This window comes from Achroia grisella, unplaced genomic scaffold (genome assembly GCF_030625045.1).
Source record: "Achroia grisella isolate CSIRO2021 unplaced genomic scaffold, CSIRO_AGI_Agris_v1 utg4116, whole genome shotgun sequence".
Lineage (NCBI taxonomy): Eukaryota > Metazoa > Arthropoda > Insecta > Lepidoptera > Pyralidae > Achroia > Achroia grisella.
In genome coordinates this window covers 1677603-1703874 of record NW_026712845.1, presented here as the reverse complement: position 1 = coordinate 1703874, position 26272 = coordinate 1677603, and the positions used below count along the sequence as shown (strand labels likewise).

The 26272-nt window shown below is 33.0% G+C and overlaps 2 protein-coding genes and 1 long non-coding RNA gene across 3 annotated transcripts in view; 2 read left to right on the top strand and 1 right to left on the bottom strand.

Moving 5' to 3' along the window:
- LOC131844696 (DNA-binding protein D-ETS-6-like) overlaps positions 1 to 14868 on the top strand; it is a 39125-nt gene extending 24257 nt beyond the window's left edge. The window contains 3 exon segments of the mRNA XM_059193637.1: positions 12413 to 12522; positions 13627 to 13773; positions 14689 to 14868. Coding sequence (XP_059049620.1) covers positions 12413 to 12522; positions 13627 to 13773; positions 14689 to 14868 — 437 coding nt within the window.
- On the bottom strand, positions 5692 to 7348 carry LOC131844679 (uncharacterized). Its single transcript, XR_009357602.1, has 4 exons — positions 7219 to 7348; positions 6633 to 6759; positions 6174 to 6308; positions 5692 to 5991 (listed from the first exon to the last, which is right to left on the bottom strand). It is a non-coding gene; the product is annotated as an uncharacterized LOC131844679 (long non-coding RNA).
- A 6917-nt stretch (positions 14869 to 21785) lies between the features above and the next one.
- On the top strand, positions 21786 to 25900 carry LOC131844719 (neuronal acetylcholine receptor subunit beta-4-like). Its single transcript, XM_059193663.1, has 6 exons — positions 21786 to 21837; positions 21960 to 22147; positions 23210 to 23518; positions 24172 to 24425; positions 24898 to 25105; positions 25576 to 25900. Exons 1-6 carry the CDS (start codon positions 21786 to 21788, stop codon positions 25690 to 25692), a joined length of 1128 nt encoding a protein of 375 aa, XP_059049646.1. The 3' UTR covers positions 25693 to 25900.
- Positions 25901 to 26272: the final 372 nt, after the last annotated feature.

Sequence of the window (26272 nt, the reverse complement as noted above, 5' to 3'; positions counted from 1 at the left end):
TGTGTATTTATTGGTCTTACATTAGGAAGTGTAAATTTTATACACTTTGTTTTGCTGGAATTTAATAATAGGTTATTACATGTAAACCAGTAGTTTTAGATAAAACTCATATTCTCATTCACATCGTTACTTTTCTTCAATGAAAACTCATACACTCACTCTTTAAAAATATTACACATATGAATCTGTAGATACACATATGTGAATGAAATAGTGGGGACCACCTGCCCCTGGGAATCACGAGATCGCGACCGGATTCCTCGCTTTCACATTCCTGATGTGAGCGACCGATGCCTCGATTCTCGCGGTCCGCCGTTGAATCATAGATACGGAATGCGGACCTGCTTGGTCGCTTTCAGGATAGCTATACTCTTTGGTTATGTAAATTATTTGAACACATAAAAATCAATATTACTTTATGGTTTTGAAATGTGCAGTGGTGTTTCCAATTAGTAGCTATTACATGATCGGGTAACTTGGTACATCTTGCAAATACTCGTATTATAAACGCGGAAGTTTGTGGTGGATGGATGGATGTTTGTTACTCTTACACGCAATAACTACTAAATGGATTTTAATGAAACTTTAATGTTATTGTTTATACACAAGAATAACACATAGGCTATAAATTTTACGCGGGTATAACTAGTAATGTATAAAATTCTCATGTCACAGATTTCGTGTTTATACTTCTCCGAAACGTTATTGATGAAATGTTAAGAGAATAGGTTTATAAAAAAATTTTCTACATTTAAGGGTGGTCACTCCTAATTATTTTTTTTTGTATTTTTTCGACAAAATTTTTTATGATTTTATTATGATTTAGCATTGAAAAATACATACAACCCTAAGTTTTCACCCTTCTATCACCAACCTCTATTTTTATTACCGATTTTAATTTAGAAGGCAAAACAACGCTTATTGGCTTATATAAAATTGTGCAAAATCATTCTTTTGTTTTGGATATTGCCAGCAATTTTTTTTTTGAGGATTGATAATGGAATGGTGCTCCCGCCTGCGCTAACGATTTACGCTGTCGGGGCACCAGTGGAGGATGATAAGGTGAGCATGAGGTCAGGTCAGTTAACCCATCGTGCAAATTCACTAGGAATTTAACACGATGGTTTCCAGGGGGAACCGCGTGGAGGTCGACCTGACATGGTACATTGCTAGCAATGGGGTATCAATCCACATTACTAACAATCCCCTTCCCCCCTATTGCCAGCAATTAGGTTGGATAGAATTATGTTTGCATTGCACAATTATGAATTGTGACAATTATGATATTGTGACTCATAAATTATGACATAAACATACATTCATAAAACTTGTTTAATCAACTTATCATTTTAATTTACTAAGTGATGCATTGGACAAATTTGCATCCATTGATACTGTTTTAAAAATTGTTATTATTATTACATTATTCCTTATTCTATAGTAGATTGTCTCGTAGAGTTTACTTTACTCTTGAGATAGTTCAATTATTGCTTAAAATAAGATTAGATAGTAAATACTTTGATTTTCTGTCATAGGTACATAAATTATTGCTAAAATTGTCGTTGTGTAGGTAGGTAGGAAGATATACCTTTAATTATACTTTTGATATAAACCACAATTGAACATTTTGATATTAGATTAAAATACAATATCTCTAAGAACACATTCGACCCGAAACACACTGCAAATTATTTTTTTACACCTTGCAAGTCATATATTTTGCATTAGTAGAGTTACAAAAAAAACTGTATTTAGATTAAATTAATTTCGTATATTAGGTATATATGTGCGTTTATATGTAGTTTAATAGATATATAGTACATATATGAATCAACATACTATACATATAAGTAATAAAACCTCTTCAATAATATATTTCATAATATTCAAATATCGAACGCTGTGTTCTTATGATTTTCTTTTGTTTTCTCTTCTTAAAAATTTTTACACCGTCGATTATATCAACATTTGAATAAAAAATATATAATTACGATTTATTTGCAATGTAGTTTTTTATAAGATTACATCCACGCACCTCGTTTACATTCACACAGCCGTAATTGTAATTTTTGTTTGCAACCGTTCATACATTCATTGTTCAAGAAAATATAAAGTTGCTTAATGACATGTAACATTTTGAAAAGGTATATTGTGAATCTTACTAATATTATAAACGCGAAAGTTTGTGAATCAGGATAGATGTATGGACGGATGGATGTTTGTTATTCTTTCACGCAAAAACTACGGAGTTTGATAAAACTTTACAATATTATAATTTATATACCAGAATAACACATAGAGTATACTTTAAAGAGATAATATGTAAATTGTACGAAATATAATAATAAATGTCAAGTAAGTGTGATGTAGACAAAGTTGTGTGGGTCAGCTAGTTAAATTTATTACAACTTTGTGGTTAAGAGATGACTATAACACCTAACAGTAAAATAAATAGGTACTAGCTGTGACCGTTTCATCCGCGAAAATTTATAGCCTATGTGTTATGCTGATGTATAAGATATATTTTTGTAAACTTTTAAAAAATTAAAAATCCATTCAGTAGTTTTTGCGTGAAAGAATAACAAACATCCATCCATACTCACAAACTTCGACGTTTATAATATTAGTAAGATAAAAAGTATTCAACTATTAGTTATATGTACATTTATTGAACCGGACAGACCATATCAAACTTCTCAGCGATTTAACCTGTACCTTAATAGGTCAGTAAGTTCCGACTAGTCTTTTTATTACATAACATCCTACAATAGCACTTATGAACTGTGAGTCTCTGATATGAATCACTTCGGCCGTTATATCGCGGTTTGTCTCTACGTCACTAATGTTTAGTGAGTCGCGGAGTTTCCCAGGGAGATGTATCTGTAGATTATCATCAAGTGGCGAATAAAGAGGTCTCAGGTCGAGAGGCGGGTCGGTAATGGCTCCTCCTAGCGGCGGCTCCGCCCCGGCACTCCTACAAAGAGTATCGTGTGGTTTAATGAGGAGAGCAAGCGATGTAGTCAGGGATGTAGCATAACATATTCTTATTTATTATTTACATGAATAATGAAATCGTTACCAGTAAAAATATTTTCTTACTTACTTTCAATATTAACAGATAATTCACACATATTTTACTCTTAATTCTAGTGGACCGTTCATGACATGATGTGGCAAGTTTTATACATATTAGCATAACGACACATATTTTAGAGTGACAGTCTATGTCACTCTGAAAGAACACTGTTTTAAAAGAACTTTTAAAACAGTGTTTAAAATCATTCAAATGGGTGCAATGGTTTCGGATTTTACATTGCTCATAATAAGTTTTATTCTCTGTAGGTATATGCTTTACTACAGATTAGATAGAAATTTCGTCACGCTACTGGTATACAATAGGGGAAAGTCTAAAAAGTCAGTCTCTAAGGTAAAGGACATTGGGCACCTTAGTATGAAACCTATACCCTACAGAAAAAAATAGAGTAGGAAGTTTAGATAAACATTAATGCAGAGAGACTAATTGTTAACTAATTTGTTGCCACTGCAATTACATAAAAAACTAACAGAAAAGGTCTTCTTTGCATGGACAATAATCTCAATATCGATTCATGACTGAGAACATAACTGAGAACTGAGAAAGAAATCAGTTTCTTTTGAAAAAGTAGTTGATACGAAACAGAAATAACCGATAATAATGTCAGTTAGTTCTTTTATTGACCATGAAATAATTTCGAGAGCAAATCAACTAGTAAAAAATGTAAACCTATATAGATAAGGTTAACAATACCATTCATTCATTTCATCACAAGAAGTTTCATCGCAAAAACTTTGCATTTTGCTCTTTTAAATAGTTTTATTGTTACTTTATATTTTTAAGTTGAAGTGTGTGTCATCGATCAAAGTTCGTGGCAGCTATTTAAAATATAGAAGAAGAAGACAAACAATGTTTTATATTAATAAATCATAATGATTTTGTACTTTAATATAAGATATCAAAATATTAATTTTGAAATGCGCTATATGTTCTAAACGCTCGTGACTTGCAGCAACGACGACCCGTTTCCAAGAAGTTCCGTCGCGACCGAGTGTTTTAATTTACTAGCGGCGTGCTTAACCGCATTATTCACGGCTGTGCATTTATTCAATTAAGTTTTTTACGTGTTTTTCAGTATCCGCCATTACGGTTTTGGCGTTCAAATGTGACAATTAATCGAGTTTGTTTACTCAAATGATTTACATATAATTTAAATCCCAATGGATTTAAATTTTTATGAAATTTTGGGGAATTCGGTTCTGTAGTAGGCATGTGTGTATGATTATTTTTGTTACAAGTATTTTTATTCATATATATAACTATACTAATAATGTAATAATAATAAAACACTATATAATTGAACAAAATCAAGCGAAGCTTGTGTTATGTGTACTCAACAACGGAAAACAACCAGTTCGTATTATGAACTAAAATCATCAGTTTCCATGAGTTTACGGCCTTAAACTGAATTGTTCTTTTTCGTATTATGAGGGTCCAAATTCAAACCGTATTCTGCCTGGATAGTTTGTCTCTGGCTGGTTAGTGGATTTTCTCGCGCTGCGTTCGGATACGCATACATTCGTTGCAACGTTAAGTTGAGTTTTTGTGTGTCACTTTTTGGACAAAATATTAATTAAATAAATGTAAATTAAATATAGAAAACAGTAATTAAGATACAATGGTAGAATTTGTGTAATATACAAAAATATTCCAGACAGTTTTATTGTCTTTTTTAATACTTCGGATTTATTTGTAAAAAATATTTTCATTGTAATATCCAAACGAACTTTGTGCATCTACTTAAAATTCCGCGCAAAGTACTTAATTCTGATTTTAATGTACAATTTGAAACTTAGCCTTTCCATGACTTTATACGCAAGTTAAATTTAATAATTCAATTATTGTGAAAAATATACCTAATGTAACGTAAGTATTCCTAACATTTTCTTAGTAATGTTTTTTTAAAATGATGCAAATATTTAACTGTTTATATTTGTATATTTATCTAACTAAATTGTAGATCACGGACTGAAACCAACGTCGTGTATCGTACCGGTAATTTAAAATTATATGGGATTTTTAAAATCCCATAGGGAAATGGCAAGTGGCTTTAATAAGTCCGCCCAAGAATACCATACCAATCGCTTGTGTGAGGACGTCGCTCAACAATTAAACTCCTTAGGAAAAGGGGGGTTTTAAAGACTGGAAAGGATTGTCAAGTTTAAGTGTTATAAGGTAACCATCTGAATTTTAATTTATTTCATTTAATAGGAATCTCAGTAAAATCTGAAATACATGTATCCATGCAAATAAATTGAAGTATCTGTTTGTAATTTTGAAGTTCACCAGTTACAACAGCTTTTCAGTAAATGCATACATATATAAGGTAAGATAAATGACATAAAAAAAAATATATATTTGTCTGTCCGTTTGTTTGTTCTTGCTAATCTTTGAAACAGCTGGACCAAATTTGAGGGATACTTTCACTGTCATATGTAATGAGTTGTGTAAAGGAGTGACAAGTTGCTTTTATTTGAGATATTTTATTTATTTTAACAAAAACTAGGTATGCCATATGGACAAAGTCATAGGTAATAACTAGTATATAATAAAATTATCATATCCCTTTAATTATAACTACCAATAAAAGACATAAATAATGTACCTATATCATTTATTATAAAAACAAATAATTAAAACATTGACCTATTAACAATATTATTATTTATAAATGTTTCAATTTCTTAGTTCCACAACTAAACAACATGGGTTTGTCTAGCAGCTAGACCTTCATTTAGTTCTCTATGAGAGCTCAAAGTACATGTAGGCATCTAAATCTAGAAGCCCAATTGTGCTCTCAATGATATTCCATGTTCTTACAGTGTAATATGCTTCTTGTGGTCCTGGTATAGCATTTGAGATGGGAGTATACTTCTCTAAAGCATATCCTGGATCTCCTAAAAAAAAAACAACATATTATATACTATAATATTAATATTTATTTACCAAAAGTATTATTTCATTAAAAACACAGCACAATAACTGTTGGTGCTGATAAATAACTATGTTTCTAAATTACTGAAGTTTAGAGCTTAGATGTAATGATGTTTGTAGTTTCATAATAAAATTTTGTGCTTACCAAGTAATCATAAGGATTTATTCCAGCTTAAGTCCTCTAGATGTTGCTTAATGCCTCTGGTTTGCCCAAATGTCATGAGTAGCTCCAGTTCCAGTTGGCATCCACACTTATAATCTCCATGTCAGCATTACTAACCTAAATTTTTCTTCCAGATTAATTACATAGATGAAAATTATTTGAAACATAAGAGAATAATTAATGGATAAATATTATTTGAAACATATGAGATTAATTACATGGATACAGATTATTTGAAACATATGTCTAAGTGTTATGGTCATTTAATATTTAAGTAAACAATTTATTGTTAGTATATAAGTAGCTTTAGAGATGTATAATCATTAACATATTTTGCATGTCTAAAATCTTGTTTATTGTTAATTTATATAATTATATTAAAAAAAGATATTAAAAGTGCTTATATTATTAAACATGTCTTTTAATTTATATTTCACTTACCAATTATATATTTAATGAATGGTATTGTTTTCTACAGTAATATCTCTTCTTAATTTACAATGGGGTGGCATGTGTACAGTCAAATACAGCCCAATACACCCAGCATTCCAAATTCCAATTATAAAACCTAAAATATAATTAATTTAATTTAATTAATTGTCCTCGGAGGAAAGTGCCGGAGAGACTGCACATCATCAGACTGTTGCATACTTGTATACTTGCTTTCTAGGCTTTACTTGTATGCATACATTTTACCATATATATTATCACTATATCATATGGTATGGTACATGGTACTATAGATGTATTTGCAACAATAACAGTTGCTAATTGTATAGAAATAGATACCTTTGAATATTTATTATCTATCCTTTACTCAGATGTCCTTGGAATTTTATATATGTATTTACTTTTGGATGTTGGGTAAATGCAATAAATCGGTTATTTGCCATTGGCTGTGCTAAAGAATGAACAGCAATATCACTAATAGGCCGTTGATAAATATGCCTGTAGCATAAATAATAATCCTACTAAAACCTGACATAGTCAGCTAGTGATTTAGTGAAATAATTACAATACATTATACCTTAGTTTCCACTGGTAGGTCTGTAAATTTCGATGATACCGGCATATGAGTTCGCACGCATATTACGCACCAAATCTTTATTTAGATTATAACGTTTTCTAAATTGTTCATTTTTATTGGATTGGTCGCGTAATCGTTTTTCACTTTCCTTACTTCTTTTTCGTAGGGTGCACACATTTCCAAAAACTCCAATACTTCGAGTTCATCACACATAATTAAAATTAAAACGAAACAAAAACAATCGAAATAACTGCACAAACATGTTTTAAACATAATAAAAACTGACATAGAAATAGAAATAATAACCAAATTACAATAATGAAGCTATAAATTAGAAAACAATTTATAAAAGCTAATATGAAGCCACCGTAAACTGAATTGTTTTTAAACGGTCTTTTTGACAGTTGTGTCCGCTTATTTCAAATGAAACGCTCATAATACGAAATAGCCGGTCATTTTCGCAGAAGACGTTCAGGTCACGTGACCGCTGACTGGCTGATGATACGAAATCGCCAGGCAGTTCAGTTTAAGCCGTAAACTGAATGGGAATAAGTTCATAATACGAATACAAATAATCATATCACAAATGTTTGAGATCAAGATCAGTGTTGCCACTTGAAGAAAATATAGATAAAGGATTAATATTTTAAATCTTCTAATATTTAGCAATTTTGTAAGAAAACAACTAAAGATTCTTTGTTATCTGCTCCTAGTTTTTACTTTTTTTTCTCATGTTATTGGTATGGTAAAAAAAATTTGTCTTATGACCACCAGATGGATAAATAGTGATTTATATTTTTTTCGTGGATATACATAGAACAGCACAACAAACAAAGTCTACATGGGTACATGTAAAAAAAGTGTTCATGGAACACATGATTTTTACTTGCCTTAAGGAAATAATTCTATTAAGCATATTAAAATTCTGTTTCACCATGCATTTTCATTCACACAAATCCATAAGAAATCAAAACTAAATTTTTATATGATATTATTTGGTGATATTCCATGATACGATATTTTTTTTAGTGGATGATAATGGAATGGTGCACCAGTCTGCGCTAACGGTTTATGGCGGAGCATCGAAATGACACGTGAACATGAAAATAACTGTACGCAGACATGTTTGTACAGGTTTCCAGGTCGACCTGACATGGTACATTGATATTTAATCAGACACAAAACAAGACGATTTGATATTACTAAAATTCGATATTACTACAGTTTGATAATCGTTTAACAATATTGCCCACGGTGCGCGGCGGGACGTGTATGCATAATGCATGTGGACGCCTGCCGATTTCGAAGTCCGCACCCTCGTTTTACGTAGTCACTAAATAACATATTTCATTGGGATCAAGATGTGTTGCCACAAGAAGAAAATTACGGTTAGTCTTTTCAATAGCAACAAAAAAAAACTAAAGTCTCTTTTTATTTAATTGGATTCCAAACAGGCTGATGGCGTGATGGTAATCCTTGGTTCGTTTTACTTAGTTACGAAATAACATATCACAATGGGATCAAGATGTGTTGCCACTAGAAGAAAATTACGGTTAATCTTTTTAATAGCAACAAGAAAACAACTAAAGATTCTTGAGTTTCTTTTTATGTTATTGGAGGTAAGAACAAATGGTAAATAGTGACCGTCATATGACAAAAAAAATTTATTAAATATTTTTTTTATATAGAAGTAAATTTTTATATGATAATACCCTGTAATTTCACTGCTTTATCTCATCGAAACACGTCAGAAAAATGTACGCAGACATGTTTGTACAGAGGTTACCTTGATATTTAATCAGACACAAAACAAGACACTAAAAATCTACAGTTTATAACAATAACTTCATCGGCTTGAATTTGAACTTTTTTATAATTAAAATAAATAAAATTTCTAACATAGAAGTAGCCTAAGTTACTCCTTATAATATTAGCTATCTGTAAGTCAAATTCCCGTCAAAATCGTCCAGCTGTTTTATAGATTAGCAAGAACAAACTGTCAGACAAAAATTTATTAAATATTTTTTTTATATAGGTACTTTCATATGTTTTTAGTGAAAAGCTGTTAATTTGAAATTACAAAGAGACTTCAATTTTAGTTTCATAAAAAAATGTCTAGACTTTAATGAGAATATTATTTATTCTAATTCAAATAAAAATTATTACCTAACCTAAATATCTTAGAACTAGCAAAAAATCTATTACTTTCATCTATATTATAGCTACATTTTATTGTTAAAAAATAGATGTAAAAGAGTCCGACCGAATCCGGACGGGAAGCTAAAGCACAATAAATTACGGGACATCCGCATATTCATGAAGTTTTTCCACCAAAGATCAAGATTTAATTTGGGGACTTCGTGATTCAATATCTCAACGGTTTTGTATTCCGTGTGGTTGTATGTGGGGTCGCCAAAGAGGGCGGAGGTCAGAGGGCGGCGCGAGGTTCGACCTGTGATCTCGCCTCGGCTCCTCACTTCCACGTTTCCGGTCTCGCATCCGCCCGCATATCCGGATTTTATTGCAATTGCATTTTGAACCGGGGAAAAAAGGATACAATTGGATAATTTCGTGTAACTTACATTTATTTCAAAATCGAATAAGTATTGACTGAAAATACCATTAAATATATAACAATTTTAAACGTTTAAATTTGGAATTAAACGAATAAAGAAATTCGAATTCTATTTAAAAAGATGTCGTCTATTATGATTATTGACATTATATTTTATTTTTCTGTTTTTGAGATTTTTGAGTGAGTGAGTACTTGTAACTTTAGTCATCATTATCGAAAGGTTAATTGCACATGTGTGGATTTTGTGAGATTATTTTATCGGTAATGTTGTCTGTGGTAACGGTGGTTGTGTACGGGATGTCGCGACGGTGTCGGTGTGTAGGTGCTGTTGGACACGCGTGATGCTGTGGTTGAGCGCGGCCGACCATCATCGGCGTTTACACCATCTATATCATGGTCAGTTACTGTTTTGTTTCGTGAATATTAATTTAATGTTTCAAAATCGAATTCAACATCATTTATTCATTATGTACCTACGAATTTTGTTATCACTATCTCTACTATCCAGTTCGTCTTACTGTCTCCACTGTGACAAGAAGAATGTTAACTGTGTGTGTGGTGCATTTTATTTCTTGTAAATTGATATAGTTTACAAAACCCCATGTTAAAAACCACATATGTTTTAATAAAAACGGTGTTAAAATATAATATAAAGTAAGTAATATCTTTGCATATTTTAGACTCAAGAATGTTTAAACTACCGTGTTTTTACTACTAACTCAACCAATCGTTTATGTTTATTTATTGACATAACTAACAATCATATTGTAATATATTTACAATAATTTTGACCAATGTTACTCTTCGATAACGTAGCATATACATATAAAATTGACAAATTTTGAGTGATTTTATGGCAAATAAAAATTTCTCTCTCGTTGCGTTAGCCTTGGTCAGTTGCAATGAAACCTAGTCGAAATGTCGAGGGATTTAACACGAATAATATTGTAAATAAAGTTGTTTACAACCTTTATTTACAAAATTATTCGTGTTAAACCCGTTTTATTATATTAATAATGTGTACTAAACAAGAAAGTTTAAAAATAAGAATGTTTGAGTGTATCTTGTATTGAATGTATCTTTAAATTAATGTTTTTACAAAAAAAAAGCAACTTAATTAGTACAGAACCATTAGGAGATAATTTAATAATAGTACCTAATCATATCAAAGCCATTTCAACTGTTTAAATTTGTACAGTTCTTACGGCGAAAGATTCATGTAGAGATTATGAAATAAGATGAGAAAATGACGTACATACAATACCTACAGGTGTTTAGGGCCTCAGTCAAGTTAAAAAATAATGTGGTACAATATAACTATAATATTATATATAGTAATGCAATTTCTACATTAGTATACAAATCTTTTAGATTTCATATTCCCTTCACTATACTTGAATTGTAGTGAATAAAATGACAATTAAAAATACGTACATTTTTTTTTTCATTTTTTAAAATATTGGTACTGGCACTGCAGTGCGATATTTTGTTGAGGAGTTTTTTAAATACGTGAAATCGCGCTAAATAACTACTCGATACAGTAAAAACTTGATTAACTCGACTAATTGATGTATTAAGGCATTCGAATAATCGAAAATCCATATAATTAAATATAGCATGAAAGTAATTTTTGTACATACGTATTATAAAGTCTAGAATCGCCCGGGTTTGTCATTATTATATGTTATCTTGCTGGAGTTGTGCTAGTATTTACTTAAAAAAACAAAAACTAATTACATTTATCAACATTTTTTAATTGGATTGGCAATATAGCCAGATAATCGTGAATGTGTATTAACTGCCTTTAGGTATACGACACATTATTTTATGTGCAAACAGGAATGTGCGCGATTTAGCGTAAGGGATTAAATTTTACTTTATTATTATTCCTTTTATTCTACATTTATTTTTTTATTTAACAATTATTATTTTCCAAAGACATGTTTAAGATTTATAAATTACTAGCTTTCCGCCTCGGCTTCGCAAGCGTGTACATTAATCTATACTTATAAATAAAATTGGAATGTCTGTTTGTAACATTGAAATAACCGTTTTTTACTACATGGATATGAATATAAATACGGTACATTCACCAAAAAACCACTTTTATAATTTTTGTCTGTCTGTCTGTCGGTCTGTTTGTTCCGGCTAATCTCTGAAATGGCTGGACCGATTTTGACGGGACTTTTTTTGGCAGGTAGCTGATGTAATAAGGAGTAACTTAGGTTACTTTTATTTTAGTTAAATCCCACGCGGACGAAGTCGGGTCCAGCTAGTTATACATATAAACCTTCCTCTATCTACTACTAAAAACTGCATTAAAATCCTTATTAGCGAACGACAGCGAAAACTTTATAGTATGGAAAGATTATCAATAACTATATAATTATGTTGGTTCCATAGAAAAATATCCGCCATTTCAAAAAAAAATGAAATTATTTTAAAGAGGCGTTAAAGCATGCACAATTGAATAGCGCGGAAATGCGCGATTTAGCGGCGCGCGCGCACTTTCCTGTTATCGTTGTCTACATTTACATGCGCATTAATTCCTGCGTGAAAGCCGATTCGCGCGTGATAGAGTGTATATGTAAAGGCAGTAAATAAAGGTTTTTGTTACAGAGCCTTACGTGTCACTGACCTCGTGTACTCGCACCACTGGAGGTCAGGTGCAGCTGTGGCAGTTCCTGCTGGAGGAACTGGCAGCCGGCGCGCCCGGCATCTGCTGGGAGGTAACTATTTATTTATGCACTCGCTGACCCGCGCAACTACGCCTGCATAACACTTACTTGACATTTATCATTATATTTCGCCCAATTTAAAATACCTAATATCTTTAATTATAATCTATGTTCAATAGTTCTTGCGTGACAAATCACGAATAACAAACAATCATCCATACATCCGTATCCACAAACTTTCGCATTAGTGATTAAAACTAGACTAGTATATTTTTGTAAGGTCGTCTGCATGAGAATCTGTGTCTCATTCATTTCAGCTGCCAAGCATCTCACTTTGTAAGCTTTCTTTCTGGTTGAAGCATGGTATGAGGTAGTGAAATTAAAAGATACGTGGATTTTGTCGTATTTCGTCTCAATCAATTCTATTTGCCATATAAATATCGGAGTACACCCGATACGGCTTGATCAAATTTTTAAATTGTTTAATCAATATTTTTTTGTAAATTAGTCTTATATATAAGATTCTCGTGTCACAATGTTAGTTACCATACTCTTCCGAAATGTCTTGACCGATTTATAGGATTTTTTAATAATGTGGCTTTAAAAATATATACCTAACCCTAAATTTTCACACTTCTATCACTAACCCTTATTTTTTAATAGCAATTTTAGTTTATATGGCAAAACAACTTTTTGCGCGGTCATTTAGTCTATTTACATATTATATCATGAGTTGTAATTGCACGTATTAAAGAGCTCGATATCTAATACGTATACACATATATGAATATATATATTTAATTATACGAGCCAACAGAAACAATAGATATTCTATCAGCACTCCAGATTTATCTGCAACTTTATGCTGAGTTGGTTGCCTCTTCACCTTTGCGACATATAAAGCCACATCCATGTATTAATTTGTAAAATTTATATTTCTGTATCTCATGTATGCTATGTTTGTAATTATATTATAATAATACAGTATTTGCAAGAATAAAGCATTTATCTATCTATATATCAAATGATGTTTAATGATGATGATGAAAGTGGTATGATGTTGGCAATTGTTTTCAAGAGCTCGAATTGTAGGAGTTAGAATCACTTTTGTGATAAAGTGTTGTGATGATTGTCAAAAGGCGTGTGTTGAGGCAGGGCTCGCAGAACGAGGGTGAGTTCCGGCTGTCAGACCCCGATGAAGTGGCTCGCCGTTGGGGACGCCGCAAGCAGAAACCCAATATGAACTACGACAAACTGTCGCGAGCACTCCGGTACTATTATGATAAGAATATCATGAGCAAGGTACGTATATCTCATGGTTATTTAAAAATAAATCGTTAAAATAAAAGCGTAGTCGTTTACTAGCTACTTTTACCCCTAAGCCTATAAGTTTAAATCTGACCGACACCAAAAAATGTTGTGTTTATTTATGATATAATAGTGATTAACTCTTTGATGATATAAATACCAGTAACAGGGGGGAAGGGGATTGTTAGTAATTTGTACTGATGATCCCATTGCTAGCAATGTACCATGTCAGGTTGACCTCCACGCGGTTCCCCCTGGAAACCATCATGATAAATTCCTGGTGAATTTGTCACGATGGGGTAACTGCCTTGACCTCATGCTCATTTTATCATCCTCCACTGGTACTCCGCCAGCGTTAGCGCAGGCGGACGCTCCATTCCATTATCAGCTATAAAAAAATACCAGTAACAAATCAAATTAATACGAGTGACGGTAGCAGACTTGTCCCCCTGCTCCATTGGACTCCTTATGCATCGCAAAATATGGACTTAAGCGGCTTTGTGAAGCAGACATAAGTGAATCAGATATATACCATAAGTCGTGTGACAAAACGCATTAGTCACCGTTCTATTATCATCTATTCAACACGACATCAGTTAATCAATCAACAAGACTACAGAGCAGAGCATTACTATCAATGTACAATATCAGGTGGAACTCTAAGCTGCTCTCCTTGGAAACCATTGTGTATAATTCTAAGTGATATTATCACGATGGGTTAACTAACATGACCTCATTCTCAATTTACCATCCTCCACTAGTGCGTAGCCAGCGTATACCGTCAACGCAGACGGGTGCACTATTCCAATATCATCCATTGAAAGCACCAGAAAGCGTTCAATAAGGTCAATCTGGACGCCCATTAGCATACATTAAACCATAGAATAATCCAGAATAATTTGACTGTAGGTTCCTGGTAAACGATATGCTTACCGGTTCAACTGGCGGGGACTGAGTGCAGCTTGTCAGGCGCAAGCGAGCGACGCGCCGCCGTACTGGTCCTACCTTCCCCACGCACAGCACACTCAGCCTCCGAGTCACTCGGAGATACCATCACAGGATCCTACTGTACCACCGTTAGAACAATGATAGAGCTGTTAAAATTATATCGCTAACCGTAGTACTTTTTATATATGAGAAATATGAGATTTTATATTGCAAATTGTCCCTTGCTCTTTGCCTATATGATAAATATGAGATTTTTTTTATTGCAAAGTCATTTGCTCTTTATATAGTGGGAAGAGCTCGTCCTGATTGTATAAAACATATATAATGTGAAGTACAAATATGAAAGAAAGTGTATATAAACGAGTTTTCGTTTATATAAATTAAACGCCAAACTGAGATTTTGGCACCAATCAAAAGTTATCATCAACATCAATACAAATAAATAAATAATAAAATATGTTATGCAAATTATCAACAAAAATATTAAAAATAAACTAAGTATTAAGTACAATTTTATACTGTTTTGGATTAATTTCTAAAAATACCGCATCGATAAGTCCTTCAATCTATATTTTGTTATCTGTGTGATGTGACTTCAAAGATATGTGGATTTAAATACCGCACCTGCGTTTTTGACGGTCTGGATTGTCTGTGTTTAATTCACCGCCTCACTTCCAATGGTCGCGGGTTCAATTCCTCGCACGTAGCAAACTTTTGTATTCATTAGTGTGATTGTTTGTATCGGTCTGTGTGTTTTATTTTTGTTTGTATGTATCTACAACAATGTTTGTAAGTATTCTTATCATTTGTCTGATAGTTACTCATAATTCAAGCTCTGCTTAGCTTAGTGCTACATGTAGCTGTGTGATTTATTCTCAGTTATTTTTATTATAATTTTAAAACACATGAAACCAGCAAACTATATTGAATATTTATCAATAGTCTAATTGATCAGACTCTATCACCTTCCAACCATTCACCACTGTTGCCCACCATACCATTCTCCTACTATGAAACAGTAGGTTAATAAATCATCTAGAAATCAAACTAAACAAAATAATTATAGTCTACCTCACGTAGTCATTAATATAAACCAGGTATGTCTTTATATACATAATTCAATAAATTTATATAAAAAATATAGTAATTAGGTCCCAAATGACTATTTTACTTTATAACGCAACTTTTATGTAATTTCTATTGTTAATACGTAATTAATATAGGTGTAGATAATTAGATATAATATATATAATTACATAAACCAGTAAATAGTATATCAATGTCAATACATTTGATATTATGTGATTAACATCACATACAATAATTTATAATACCTATAATTGCAATTAAATATTATTGAGCAAATATTTATATAATAGGATATATATCTTATTAAGTATATATAGTACAATAATAGATATAATATCACGTCCTATCGGTGTTAAAGTTACCATTTTTATTATCATTGTAAAAAAATTAATAATCCATATTTATAAAAATTGCAATACGCTATCAATACCACTTATAGCGGCGAACATATAAATAGATGTTTTTTATTGTTTACACTAGTTATAACTGTACAAACCGCAATTGGTTTTGATTGTCGAATTTGTATGTATGATTTTTTTTTATGTCGCAGATTATGTTTTTATGTAACTGAAAGCTGACAGTGAAAGTAATGGAAATAGCAACCATTGTCTATGCACATGTAAAGTACCATGGACACCAAGATGTTAAATGTCGCCCTTGATAAGTACCATAATACTCTAGTGTGCTATTCTTAAGTAATAATGTGTCAGGTTAATATTCTGTAATATAACTCTCAATTTCCAAACTGTTGTAGTTTATTCATGTAGTAATAAGAAAAAAGACTAGATAAACGGAGAAAAATATATATTAATATAGACTACTGACATAACAGAATAGAAAGAAGGAATTGAAGTATCAAAAACAAGAATGTAATATAAAATAACTGTAAATTCAAATAAAAATTTACAATATAAAATACATATCTGATTAGCCAGTTACAACACAAACTGAAATACAGATTTACAAAATGAGCTGCTTAGGTACAGGCATAGATGTCATAAAGAATAAAGGCGAATTCATCCATATATTAACTGCCTTTACACGTTCTTTCACGTGCAATCAGGAGCGCGAGCAATTTAGCTCGTAAAGTCAGCGCGCGCATTCGTCGTTCAATCATCATCATCATCATCATCGTCATCATCTACTATTTCCTTATTACATTTATTTGGGGTCGCGGAATATGTTTGATGATTGCATGATTGCATTTAACTATTATTTGTGTTTTTTTTCTATTTCTTGTAAGGAGGACAACGAAGAGATACCATCATAAAAGTCATGACCACTCTGACATGAGTCTACGATTAAACAAGAAGAAGAGAATTTTTGTGTTCACACTTTCGCGCGTGATTGCACTTGTAGTTAATATCATTTCATTTTCTTTTGAAATTTGATTTTTTATTTCACAGATTTTATTTCCGAAGATACGTTTATAAATCTTAATTACGTATGTTTTTGCTCCATAGTCAGTGGTCCGCCATATTGTAATGCTAACTTTTTTTTATTGTCACAAAAAAGCGCTATAGCACAGACGATTGAAGAATGCGGGTTTGCGCGAGCTGGCTGTGCGCACTCTCTTTGTCTACATTTACATACACATCAGATGCGGCGTGTAAGCCGATTTGCATGTGAAAGAGCGTACGTGTAAAGGCAGCTATTGAATAAAAATACTCTACATTATACATTTATAATAGTAATATGAATTTTAAGTACCGTTTGAATGATGTTTAATAATTTATTATGTGATTAAGTGTTTATATTTACACGGAAAACATTTTAATGCACATACAGAGTCGCGTGTACTGTGCAAACTCTTTAGTACTTTGTCACTTTATCAGTCTAATAAGGTAGTTTAAAAATGTTTGACATTATCAATATTGTTAGTGTGACACAGTACTAAAGTGTTTATGTACTTACTTATAGTAATGTTTGCACGCGATTGTACCACGTTATATAAACAATATTGTTTATCTAGAATTAATAACTAGTTTATATCTTTATAATTAGGTGTAAGCTCCAAATTAAATAATTATTTATAGTACAAAGTACATTACGAATATCTAGAGGGTGGGGTGGAATAAATTTTCGAATGTTCAATCAAACCTTATCAAGAGATTTACGGTCTTATGGTTTACACACACACACAGATTATTAATAGATCCTAAAGGTAGTGAGTTCACACCGGACCAACACTAAAAAACACAATAAATATTTATGACTCAACGGAAACGCAGCTAACTAAATAAATTTGAGAGAATAGGTTGGCGTTCACCTCGAAATCGACTGTGTCTATACCTACCCAACTTGGATCTACAACCGTGAATATATGTAAATATTTATTATTATAGTGCAGAATGTATTCTCATTTTATGCTATAAATCGTGTTGATGAAAAAAGAATCGTAAAAATGGAAATGTTAATCGGCAAAGTTATAGCCTATCTACCCATAATATATTTATTACTATCTGTTCCCGCGACTTCGAATTTTATTTTATTTTTTTTAAATAAAAGTAGCCTAAGTTACTCCTTATTACGGGACTCTTACGGGACTTTTTTTGCCAGGCAGCTGATGTACAGCTACAGCTACAGACCGACAGACTGACAGACAAAATTTGTAAAAAATGTCATTTTGGTGTATGTACCATGTTTATATTCATATCTCTTCATATCTACTCCAATTTTATTTCTATGTATAGAATAGATTGACAACCTCCAACACCTGATAAGTAAGTAAAAGAATAAATATATAAATAAAATTTGCAACCCTCATTATAATATTTTAAATCTTTTTTCACTTACATCTCCTTTATTTCACCTCCACGCAGATTTTTAATACAGTCTCCTGTTTATCTTCCTGTTAATTTTATTAAGGTCCGTTCAGATTTTTCATGCAGAAAAATTAAGGCATACAGACTTTCGCCTTTATACTTTTAGTATAAGATGTTATATGTAAGTAATATATTTATCGTATGGTCTAATAAAATAAATAATTATGTGCATATTCAATTAATTACCAGTATTAACGACCCTGAAAAGGTTTGTAATATTCGTATGGATATTTAAGTATCTATACACTGAATGTTTTCTAAGTAGATTTTCTTAATTTTGTAGTTAATTTTTTTTAATTTAGTAAGTAAATTGTTGTTTGTTCTTATTACAACTTTAGTAGATACGTATGTTGATTACATTTTGTTTGTTGCATGTTTTTGTAAGTTACTCACATGGTTACGATAATTTTTTTTCGTAACTATTATTCCTTTTTAGTATAAGTACATATTAAGTAGGCTATTAAAATATCTATGTACTAACTTATTCATAAAAAGTAAAACCTCACATTGTCATTTAACGCAAGATAGTAAGTGTTTCACTTTATTTCAAAGGAAGAAAATACCTAGTGGCTGAAACTTAGACTGTAATAATTCAAAATTCAGTAGAAACCGGATTTAAATAGCAACATATTAATACAGCCTATGATAGTCTCGATCATTTAGCGGTTCAGTACGCCGCTTTACTTCCGATGTTTGCATATTCGATTTCTAGCTTAAACATTTCTATACATCAGTATCTTTGTATTGGACTGGGTGTTTTCTAACTATAATATATATTTATTTATACAAAAAAATGTATTTAGTTGGCTAGTACCAATAACACAAGATCTGCTTAGTTTGGGACTAGATGAGGCTGTTTGAATTGTACTTATTATTAATTATTATTAATAATTGGTCACATTTTAAGTTAGGATGTTACTAATAAGGTAGAACAGATCCCGTATATTATTTAAAACCGTTGTCTATGGCTGGTTGTTCATAGGTTCAATAGATTTATAAAACATTCAGTATTTTTATGAATAAGGAGTATATTTGTACGATTATGTAATAAATATATACAATACCTATCTTTATTTGTTGATACCTACATTATTGAAAATGTTATTGTGCATTAAAGTTCCTTTTAAAATTATGATTTCTTTTATTTATTTAGTTCGCAATAGTACAGTCATCTCAAATGTACTACGTACGTGATATTAGCTGCTAATAACAGTATAGGTGTCACCTTTCTATCTGGGTGGTAAAGACTAGAATAGAATAACTTATTTCGGAAATAATAACATCGGAAACAGTAACATTGTATCTTTATAGATAAAATGTTATTCAGATTTTCCACAATATTGGCATAGAGCCTGTACGTTTTTTTTTCGGACTACTGTAATGCTGTGTTGGTCGCAGCTGGCCTTGTTTCTCCGGATTATAGGGGGCGACTGCAGATGGAACTCCAAACCCGCGGAAGCACTTATGGAGCGGCTGAAGACCAACTCCCGCCCGATGAATACGACTTTAGCCTGAGGCCTCCGCTAAGGGTGTCAACAGTTTTTCATCAACAGTTTTTTTTAATATCAATAATATTATTTAGAACAGATCTCTAATTAAAATTTAACGACATATAGACAATCCAATCTCTTTGTCCAGTATTTTTTTATATTTATTTACGTCAATATATAGTTTAGGCTTAAGGCTATTTTATAACATTTTTAGCAAATTTGTCATATACATGCTGGCTACTTCTACATAAAACAGCAGTTCCTAATAGAATATTATCTTATCTGTCTTATCTTAGTATTGAAAAGTAGCCAATAAATGCTATGAATGACTATATCTTTTTATTAACTCAAGCAGAGTTTATTCTCTATTGACTGCTATAGGTTGATAAAAGTTTTAAATGTGGCTAATGGCAATACAAATGGCCGAAACCAGAAGAGAAAATTTTTTTTAAAAAACATAGGTAATTTTATAATGTAAAATGATATTAGAAATGACGTTTAGTTATTTAGAGTTTGGAAACATTTAACAAAATAACATTTTTGTATTTTGATATTATATCTAAATATGTGTGGTTTACCACATGATTGGGATGTTTAGGATGTGTATGCCTCATTCGCGGATTGATAGCAAAAATTATAATTGTGGAATGTAAAAATACAATAATGAATCTTGGTGCCCTTGCGGCGCCGGATGACTGTGCAGATAGCGCGCCTACGCATTACACGCCGAACAGACTTTGGCAACATTTTTTATTCTAATTTCTAGAGAAATAGAAATAGTATATGTTCAAATAAACTTAATATAAGCACTTTGAAATATTCATATTTTTATTCTGCCACTTATTCGGAACGCAGCCTGAACAAGAAGAACAAGCAATAAACTTGCGTGTTACTCTTTTAAGGAAGGTTCTTTCGAGGAATTTGTTTGTTAATTACCATAAAGTTCTCAGGTATAAATACATATATAAATTATTTGGTACATTCCATCAATCCTACGATGTTACCTACATGCCATGTATGCTAGTTGACATATACCTAAAGTTTCGAAATCGTCATTACATTTCTAATTTTATTTTAAAGCATTTTCCAATTGGATCTAAGAATTAGGTACAAAATACAAATAAAAAACCCTAAAGAACCCCTAATAGCGATAACCCTAATGATGGTGATTAATGCCTGTTTCGTTTGGAAGAAGAAGTAGGGTAAGGTCATGAGTATGAAACATGACTGCCGTAATACCTTAGTCCTCGAAAGGCAACGTATGGGGAATACCACGGGCGCCATGGCATATTACGATCAGGGTGCTATTCATGTCTACAAGAGACTCAACGTTTGCCACTTTTCATCAGGTGGCTGTTTACCTACTTCAATTTAACGTCATTATATCGCAAACACATCTATTTAGACGCAAATGCCTATTACCATAAATTATAATAACGTTTTTGTTTTGTCTTTATTTTACCTAAATAATTAGGATTTTCCCATATGATTATGTACCTGAATGTTTAGGATAACTATGCCTTATTTGCAGATATATAGCAAAATTTATAAATGTGTAATATTATATTAAACTTGGATAAGTTCCGAGCGTTGACTACCACTTAATAGCGACTGATGCAGATACCCCGCGACACATTGCGCTAGTTCTTGCGAAATGGCGTCGCAGGCTGTCGTCCTAGTGCTGACGAACCTCATCATTCTCTATGGTAACGAATTGCATAGTCTATTTCTGTGATTGCTAGTACTCTAATTTTTATAAGTTATCTGTTTGCAAAATATGGGCCCATAACCTAATGATGCACAAATAGAAAGTTAATACAACGTACAGGTGAACAGGTGTATGCCGACTGCGGGAATATAACGGATTTTTCGACGCAACTCGACACGGTGTTAGCTGAGTATGACCGTGACACACCGCCATCCTCCCTCGTCACAATCAAGCTCAGCCTCGACCCAAGACATGCTTCGATACAAGAGGACTCTTCCACTGCGCGTATGCTCGCTGACTTGCAAATGGTGTGTTTATGTTTTATAATAATTTGGTGATTTTAGAAGGGTAAAAGTTGATATACAAAGTCATCTATTACATGTTTTACATTACATTAGATAATACACAAATCCTTGGAACTGCTTCGAGAAACCTATGAAAATACGGAAAGAAGGTACACTAAGGTTCTTGGGAAGCTTTCACACTTCTGGGAACCTCGTAATATTGATATTCTAGGTTCTACATGCAAGACAACTAAAATGAGAGTCTAAAAGTGGATAACAAAGTTTAGCTTACATTAATATTGCGCTAACCTATTTTTATCTAATACCGGCAGTGAAATTATAACTAGTGTTTACAAGCAAAATATGTCAATTTTATTCATGTGTTGCCATTACGGAAGACTAGGATGTCATGTCTGCATACCGTGTAATTTAGTTGCCATTCATATCTAATACCGTAATGTTCTAGATTGTGTAAAAGTGTTTCATCATTAATACAATCAAAAGCCTTTCATAGGTCACAGAATACACCGATAGCATTCTGAGACCTCTCCTAAGAGTCAAATATATGTTTCATGATAGTTAACATGAGCGTCAGTAGTTGGTGTAGTTGCAATGAGCATAATTTTTGCAGGCGTTATACCATTATCATAAGATTCACGTTGGGGTAAACGTTTGTTTACCATTTGACTGACCTTTATATGAAATGCCCTAATTTCCATCATCAAAAACAACGATAAAAAAAAATCAACCAAATCTGATACTGCGGTAAACTCGTCCCCTACGACTTTAAATTCAAATAAATTAAAAACGAATCAAATATTACACACATTTCTCTCATATAAAGGTCAGTCAAATGGTAAACAAACGTTTACCACAACGTCAATCTCATGATAATGGTATAATGCCTCCTCTTGTGGTATACAGTGGCAGGGTAGTGGAGAATGATAAGAAGAACATGAGTCCATAGTCACAATTTTAATAGGAATTAACCCTTTTCTGCCAACTAAAAATATATCTCTGACTACCTCCTCTGCACTCCACTCCCACCACAACAGCCTTGATGATATATTTATATTTTTGATGCAGAATTGGGAAGACAGTCGAATCACATGGAACTCTACCAATTGGGACTGTGACAGCGCACTGGTGCCTGCGGAAAGACTCTGGTTGCCTGATGTGGCGTTGTTGAACGCGGCGTCAACTGGCGAGGAGGCAGGGCTCCGAGCGCGCCTCACCAGTGACGGTCGCATCACTTGGCTGACACGGTTTGACGTGAAAGTACCCGTTGCTATGCAGCTGAAGGACTGGCCGTACGATGAGCAAACCATCTCATTCAAGTTCGCATCTAGAGAGCACAGTTTGGATGAGATGCTGTTGGAATTGAGTGAGCAACAGGTAATATTGTGGATATTAAATTTTAGTCTGTTGTAGCGTAGTGTTTTACTATTGTGACCTCAAAGGTCATAAGTTCGAATATGGTTATCTATACTAATCTATACTAATATTATAAAGTTGAAGAGTTTGTTTGTTTGAACGCGCTAATCTCAGGAACTACTGGTTCGAATTGAAAAACTCTTTATGTGTTGGATAGTCCATTTGTCGAGGAAGGTTTTAAGCTATATTATATTACGCTACGACCAATAGAAGCGAATCATCAGTGAAAAATGTTGCAAAAAGGGGGAAAATTATTCATATGTGGAGGATTGCGTTGCGTGCGCTGCGTAAACGGTTCAAGTTACCCAAAAAATATGTATGAAGTGTTTTTGATAATCACAATTGAATAAAAAGATAATTGAATGAAACAATAACAAACATCCATCCATCCACACAAATTTCTATATTTATAATATTTAGTAAGATAAGTATTTCACTATCAGCGTACTCTAAAAAAAGAGCGAGCGCAATAGATCTCTGCAGGTATGAAACACCGACTAAGAAAAGACTAAAAAGTCGGAACTGTACAAGAAACCCAAAACGGGATGCTTTGGATTTGCACTTCGAAGACTTTTTATTTGTAAATTAACTATTTTAAAGTATTTCACTATCAGCAATCTACGGTTTCGGAGTCCGGAATGTGGCAGCTGGTGGCTGTCACAGGTAGCTCCCGAGTGTGGACTCGTGGCACAGAAGCTCGGAGCCTGATCAGCTGGCAATTGACGCTGCATCGACGGGGGGCGGCGCACGCGTGGGCCTCCACTGCCGTCCTCTGCACCACGGTGCTGCTGATAGTGGCCGCGATGGTATTACCGCCCGAACATAGAAACCCGTTGTACGCTACTGCTGCTTTCATAGCCGCGCTCTGGTACGTTTAACTTTTACTAGAAATGTATTTTCAAATATTAGCTGCCTTTACACGTACGCTCTTTCACGCAAAAACCGCACGCGCCTTATGTTCGCGCATTCCCGCGTCCTTCAACTTTGCGTGCTTTAGCGTCTTTTTGTAATAATTAATAATCATTGCAAAATGGCGGACCTCTGATTCTAAAGCAAAGCCATTATAGCGTGATTGATAATATATAAATCTTACGTTATAAAACTTTCCAAAAACAAATATAAAATTTGTAGAATAAAAATCTGTCTTTTCAAAATTCGCTACCTAGACCCGTCAGGGACAAGAATTGAAGGATATTTTTAGGAGCGTTGTATTTTATATCCTCAGGATATACTGTATATTTTCCAAAGGAGATATTTAGTTTATACATGAGTGGGCTATATGCCGTTTAAAGGCACATTAGCACATATTACTGACAATTCCCTTCACCAATGTATTTCAGGTTGATATCAGCATTAATCCGACTGCCGAGCTCAGCAACGACGCCGACTCTGCTAGCCCTTCAGTGTACTCTGTGCACATTGGCCGCAGTGCTGACCATATCGGCGGCACTGGTCACGCGGGTGGCACGCTTTTCTTCGTCACCACCGCAATCATTACGACAATTCTTATTTACTGTCACCAATATATGCAAGCTGTCATTAGAAGAGGTAAACTACATTACATGCTGCATAAGCCCTAGGTACTTCTGGTGGTCGTGGGTTCAATTTCTCGCACGGTACAAATATGTGTATTTATGGGTATGATAAACAATCATACTCGTTATGCCAGTGTAATTGAATTTGAATTAATGTAGGACACTTTAGTCGCAGCAATGGTAACGTGTAAGGGGTAGGTACCACAAGGGTGCAATTTTTTTCTTAAAATAAAAGTAGCCTAGTTGAAAAACTCGTCTGAAATGGTCAGTCCATCCGTTTCAGAGATAAGCAAGAACAAACAGAAAGACAAAAATTCCCTATCTACTTTTATATCCATTTCGTGAAAAGCTTAGTTGAAATTACAGACACTTCAATATCATTTGTCTGTATAGATATCAATAAAATGAAACGAATGAAATTAATTAAAAATAAATTTTAATATCAGGACTACAGAACTTATTTTGTCGTGTTCACTACTTCAGGATCTGTCTACGGCAGGCGCGTGGAAGGCAACGGCGCATCTTCTCGACATGATCCTGCTGACGTTAAGTGCAGTCGTCCTTATTGTGCTGTCTTGCTATGCAGTCTCTGTGCTCTAGTCCCCACCTGTCGTAACATTCTTAACTATGTATCTAGTACAATGTTTCTTAACCTGTGGTCTGCGTTAATGTCCAACGGAACTTACAAACTTCGGTAAATCAGCTGAATGTTTGGTCGAAGACGAAGTTTTCCATCAGTCACCGAAAACGAACGAATTTATATTTCAAATAAAGAAAAATATATAAATGTTATTGAGTATTTCTTTTATTATTATTGTCATTCATAATCCCTACTAGAATCTCTACATACTTTGAGTATAAAATGAACTCGGTTCTACTGTTTCGCTTAGATCAGTGATTCCCAAAGTGGTCTATATCGACCCTAGGGGTCTATGACTAACTGCATGATCTACGACAGCGGTCTTCTTGTTGTTTTTATATTATGTTTTTAAAGTTTAGTGTTAACTTTACTACAGTTAGAAATTTACAAAAAATCAATACCAGGTAAGAATGGGGGTCTACCCAAAACAGAAAAATATGGCAAAGGGTCTACGACACAAAAAAGTTTGGAAACTTCTAGCACAGATAACATAATATTACATACTTACCTTAGATCTTTTAAACTACGCATTAGATTTTA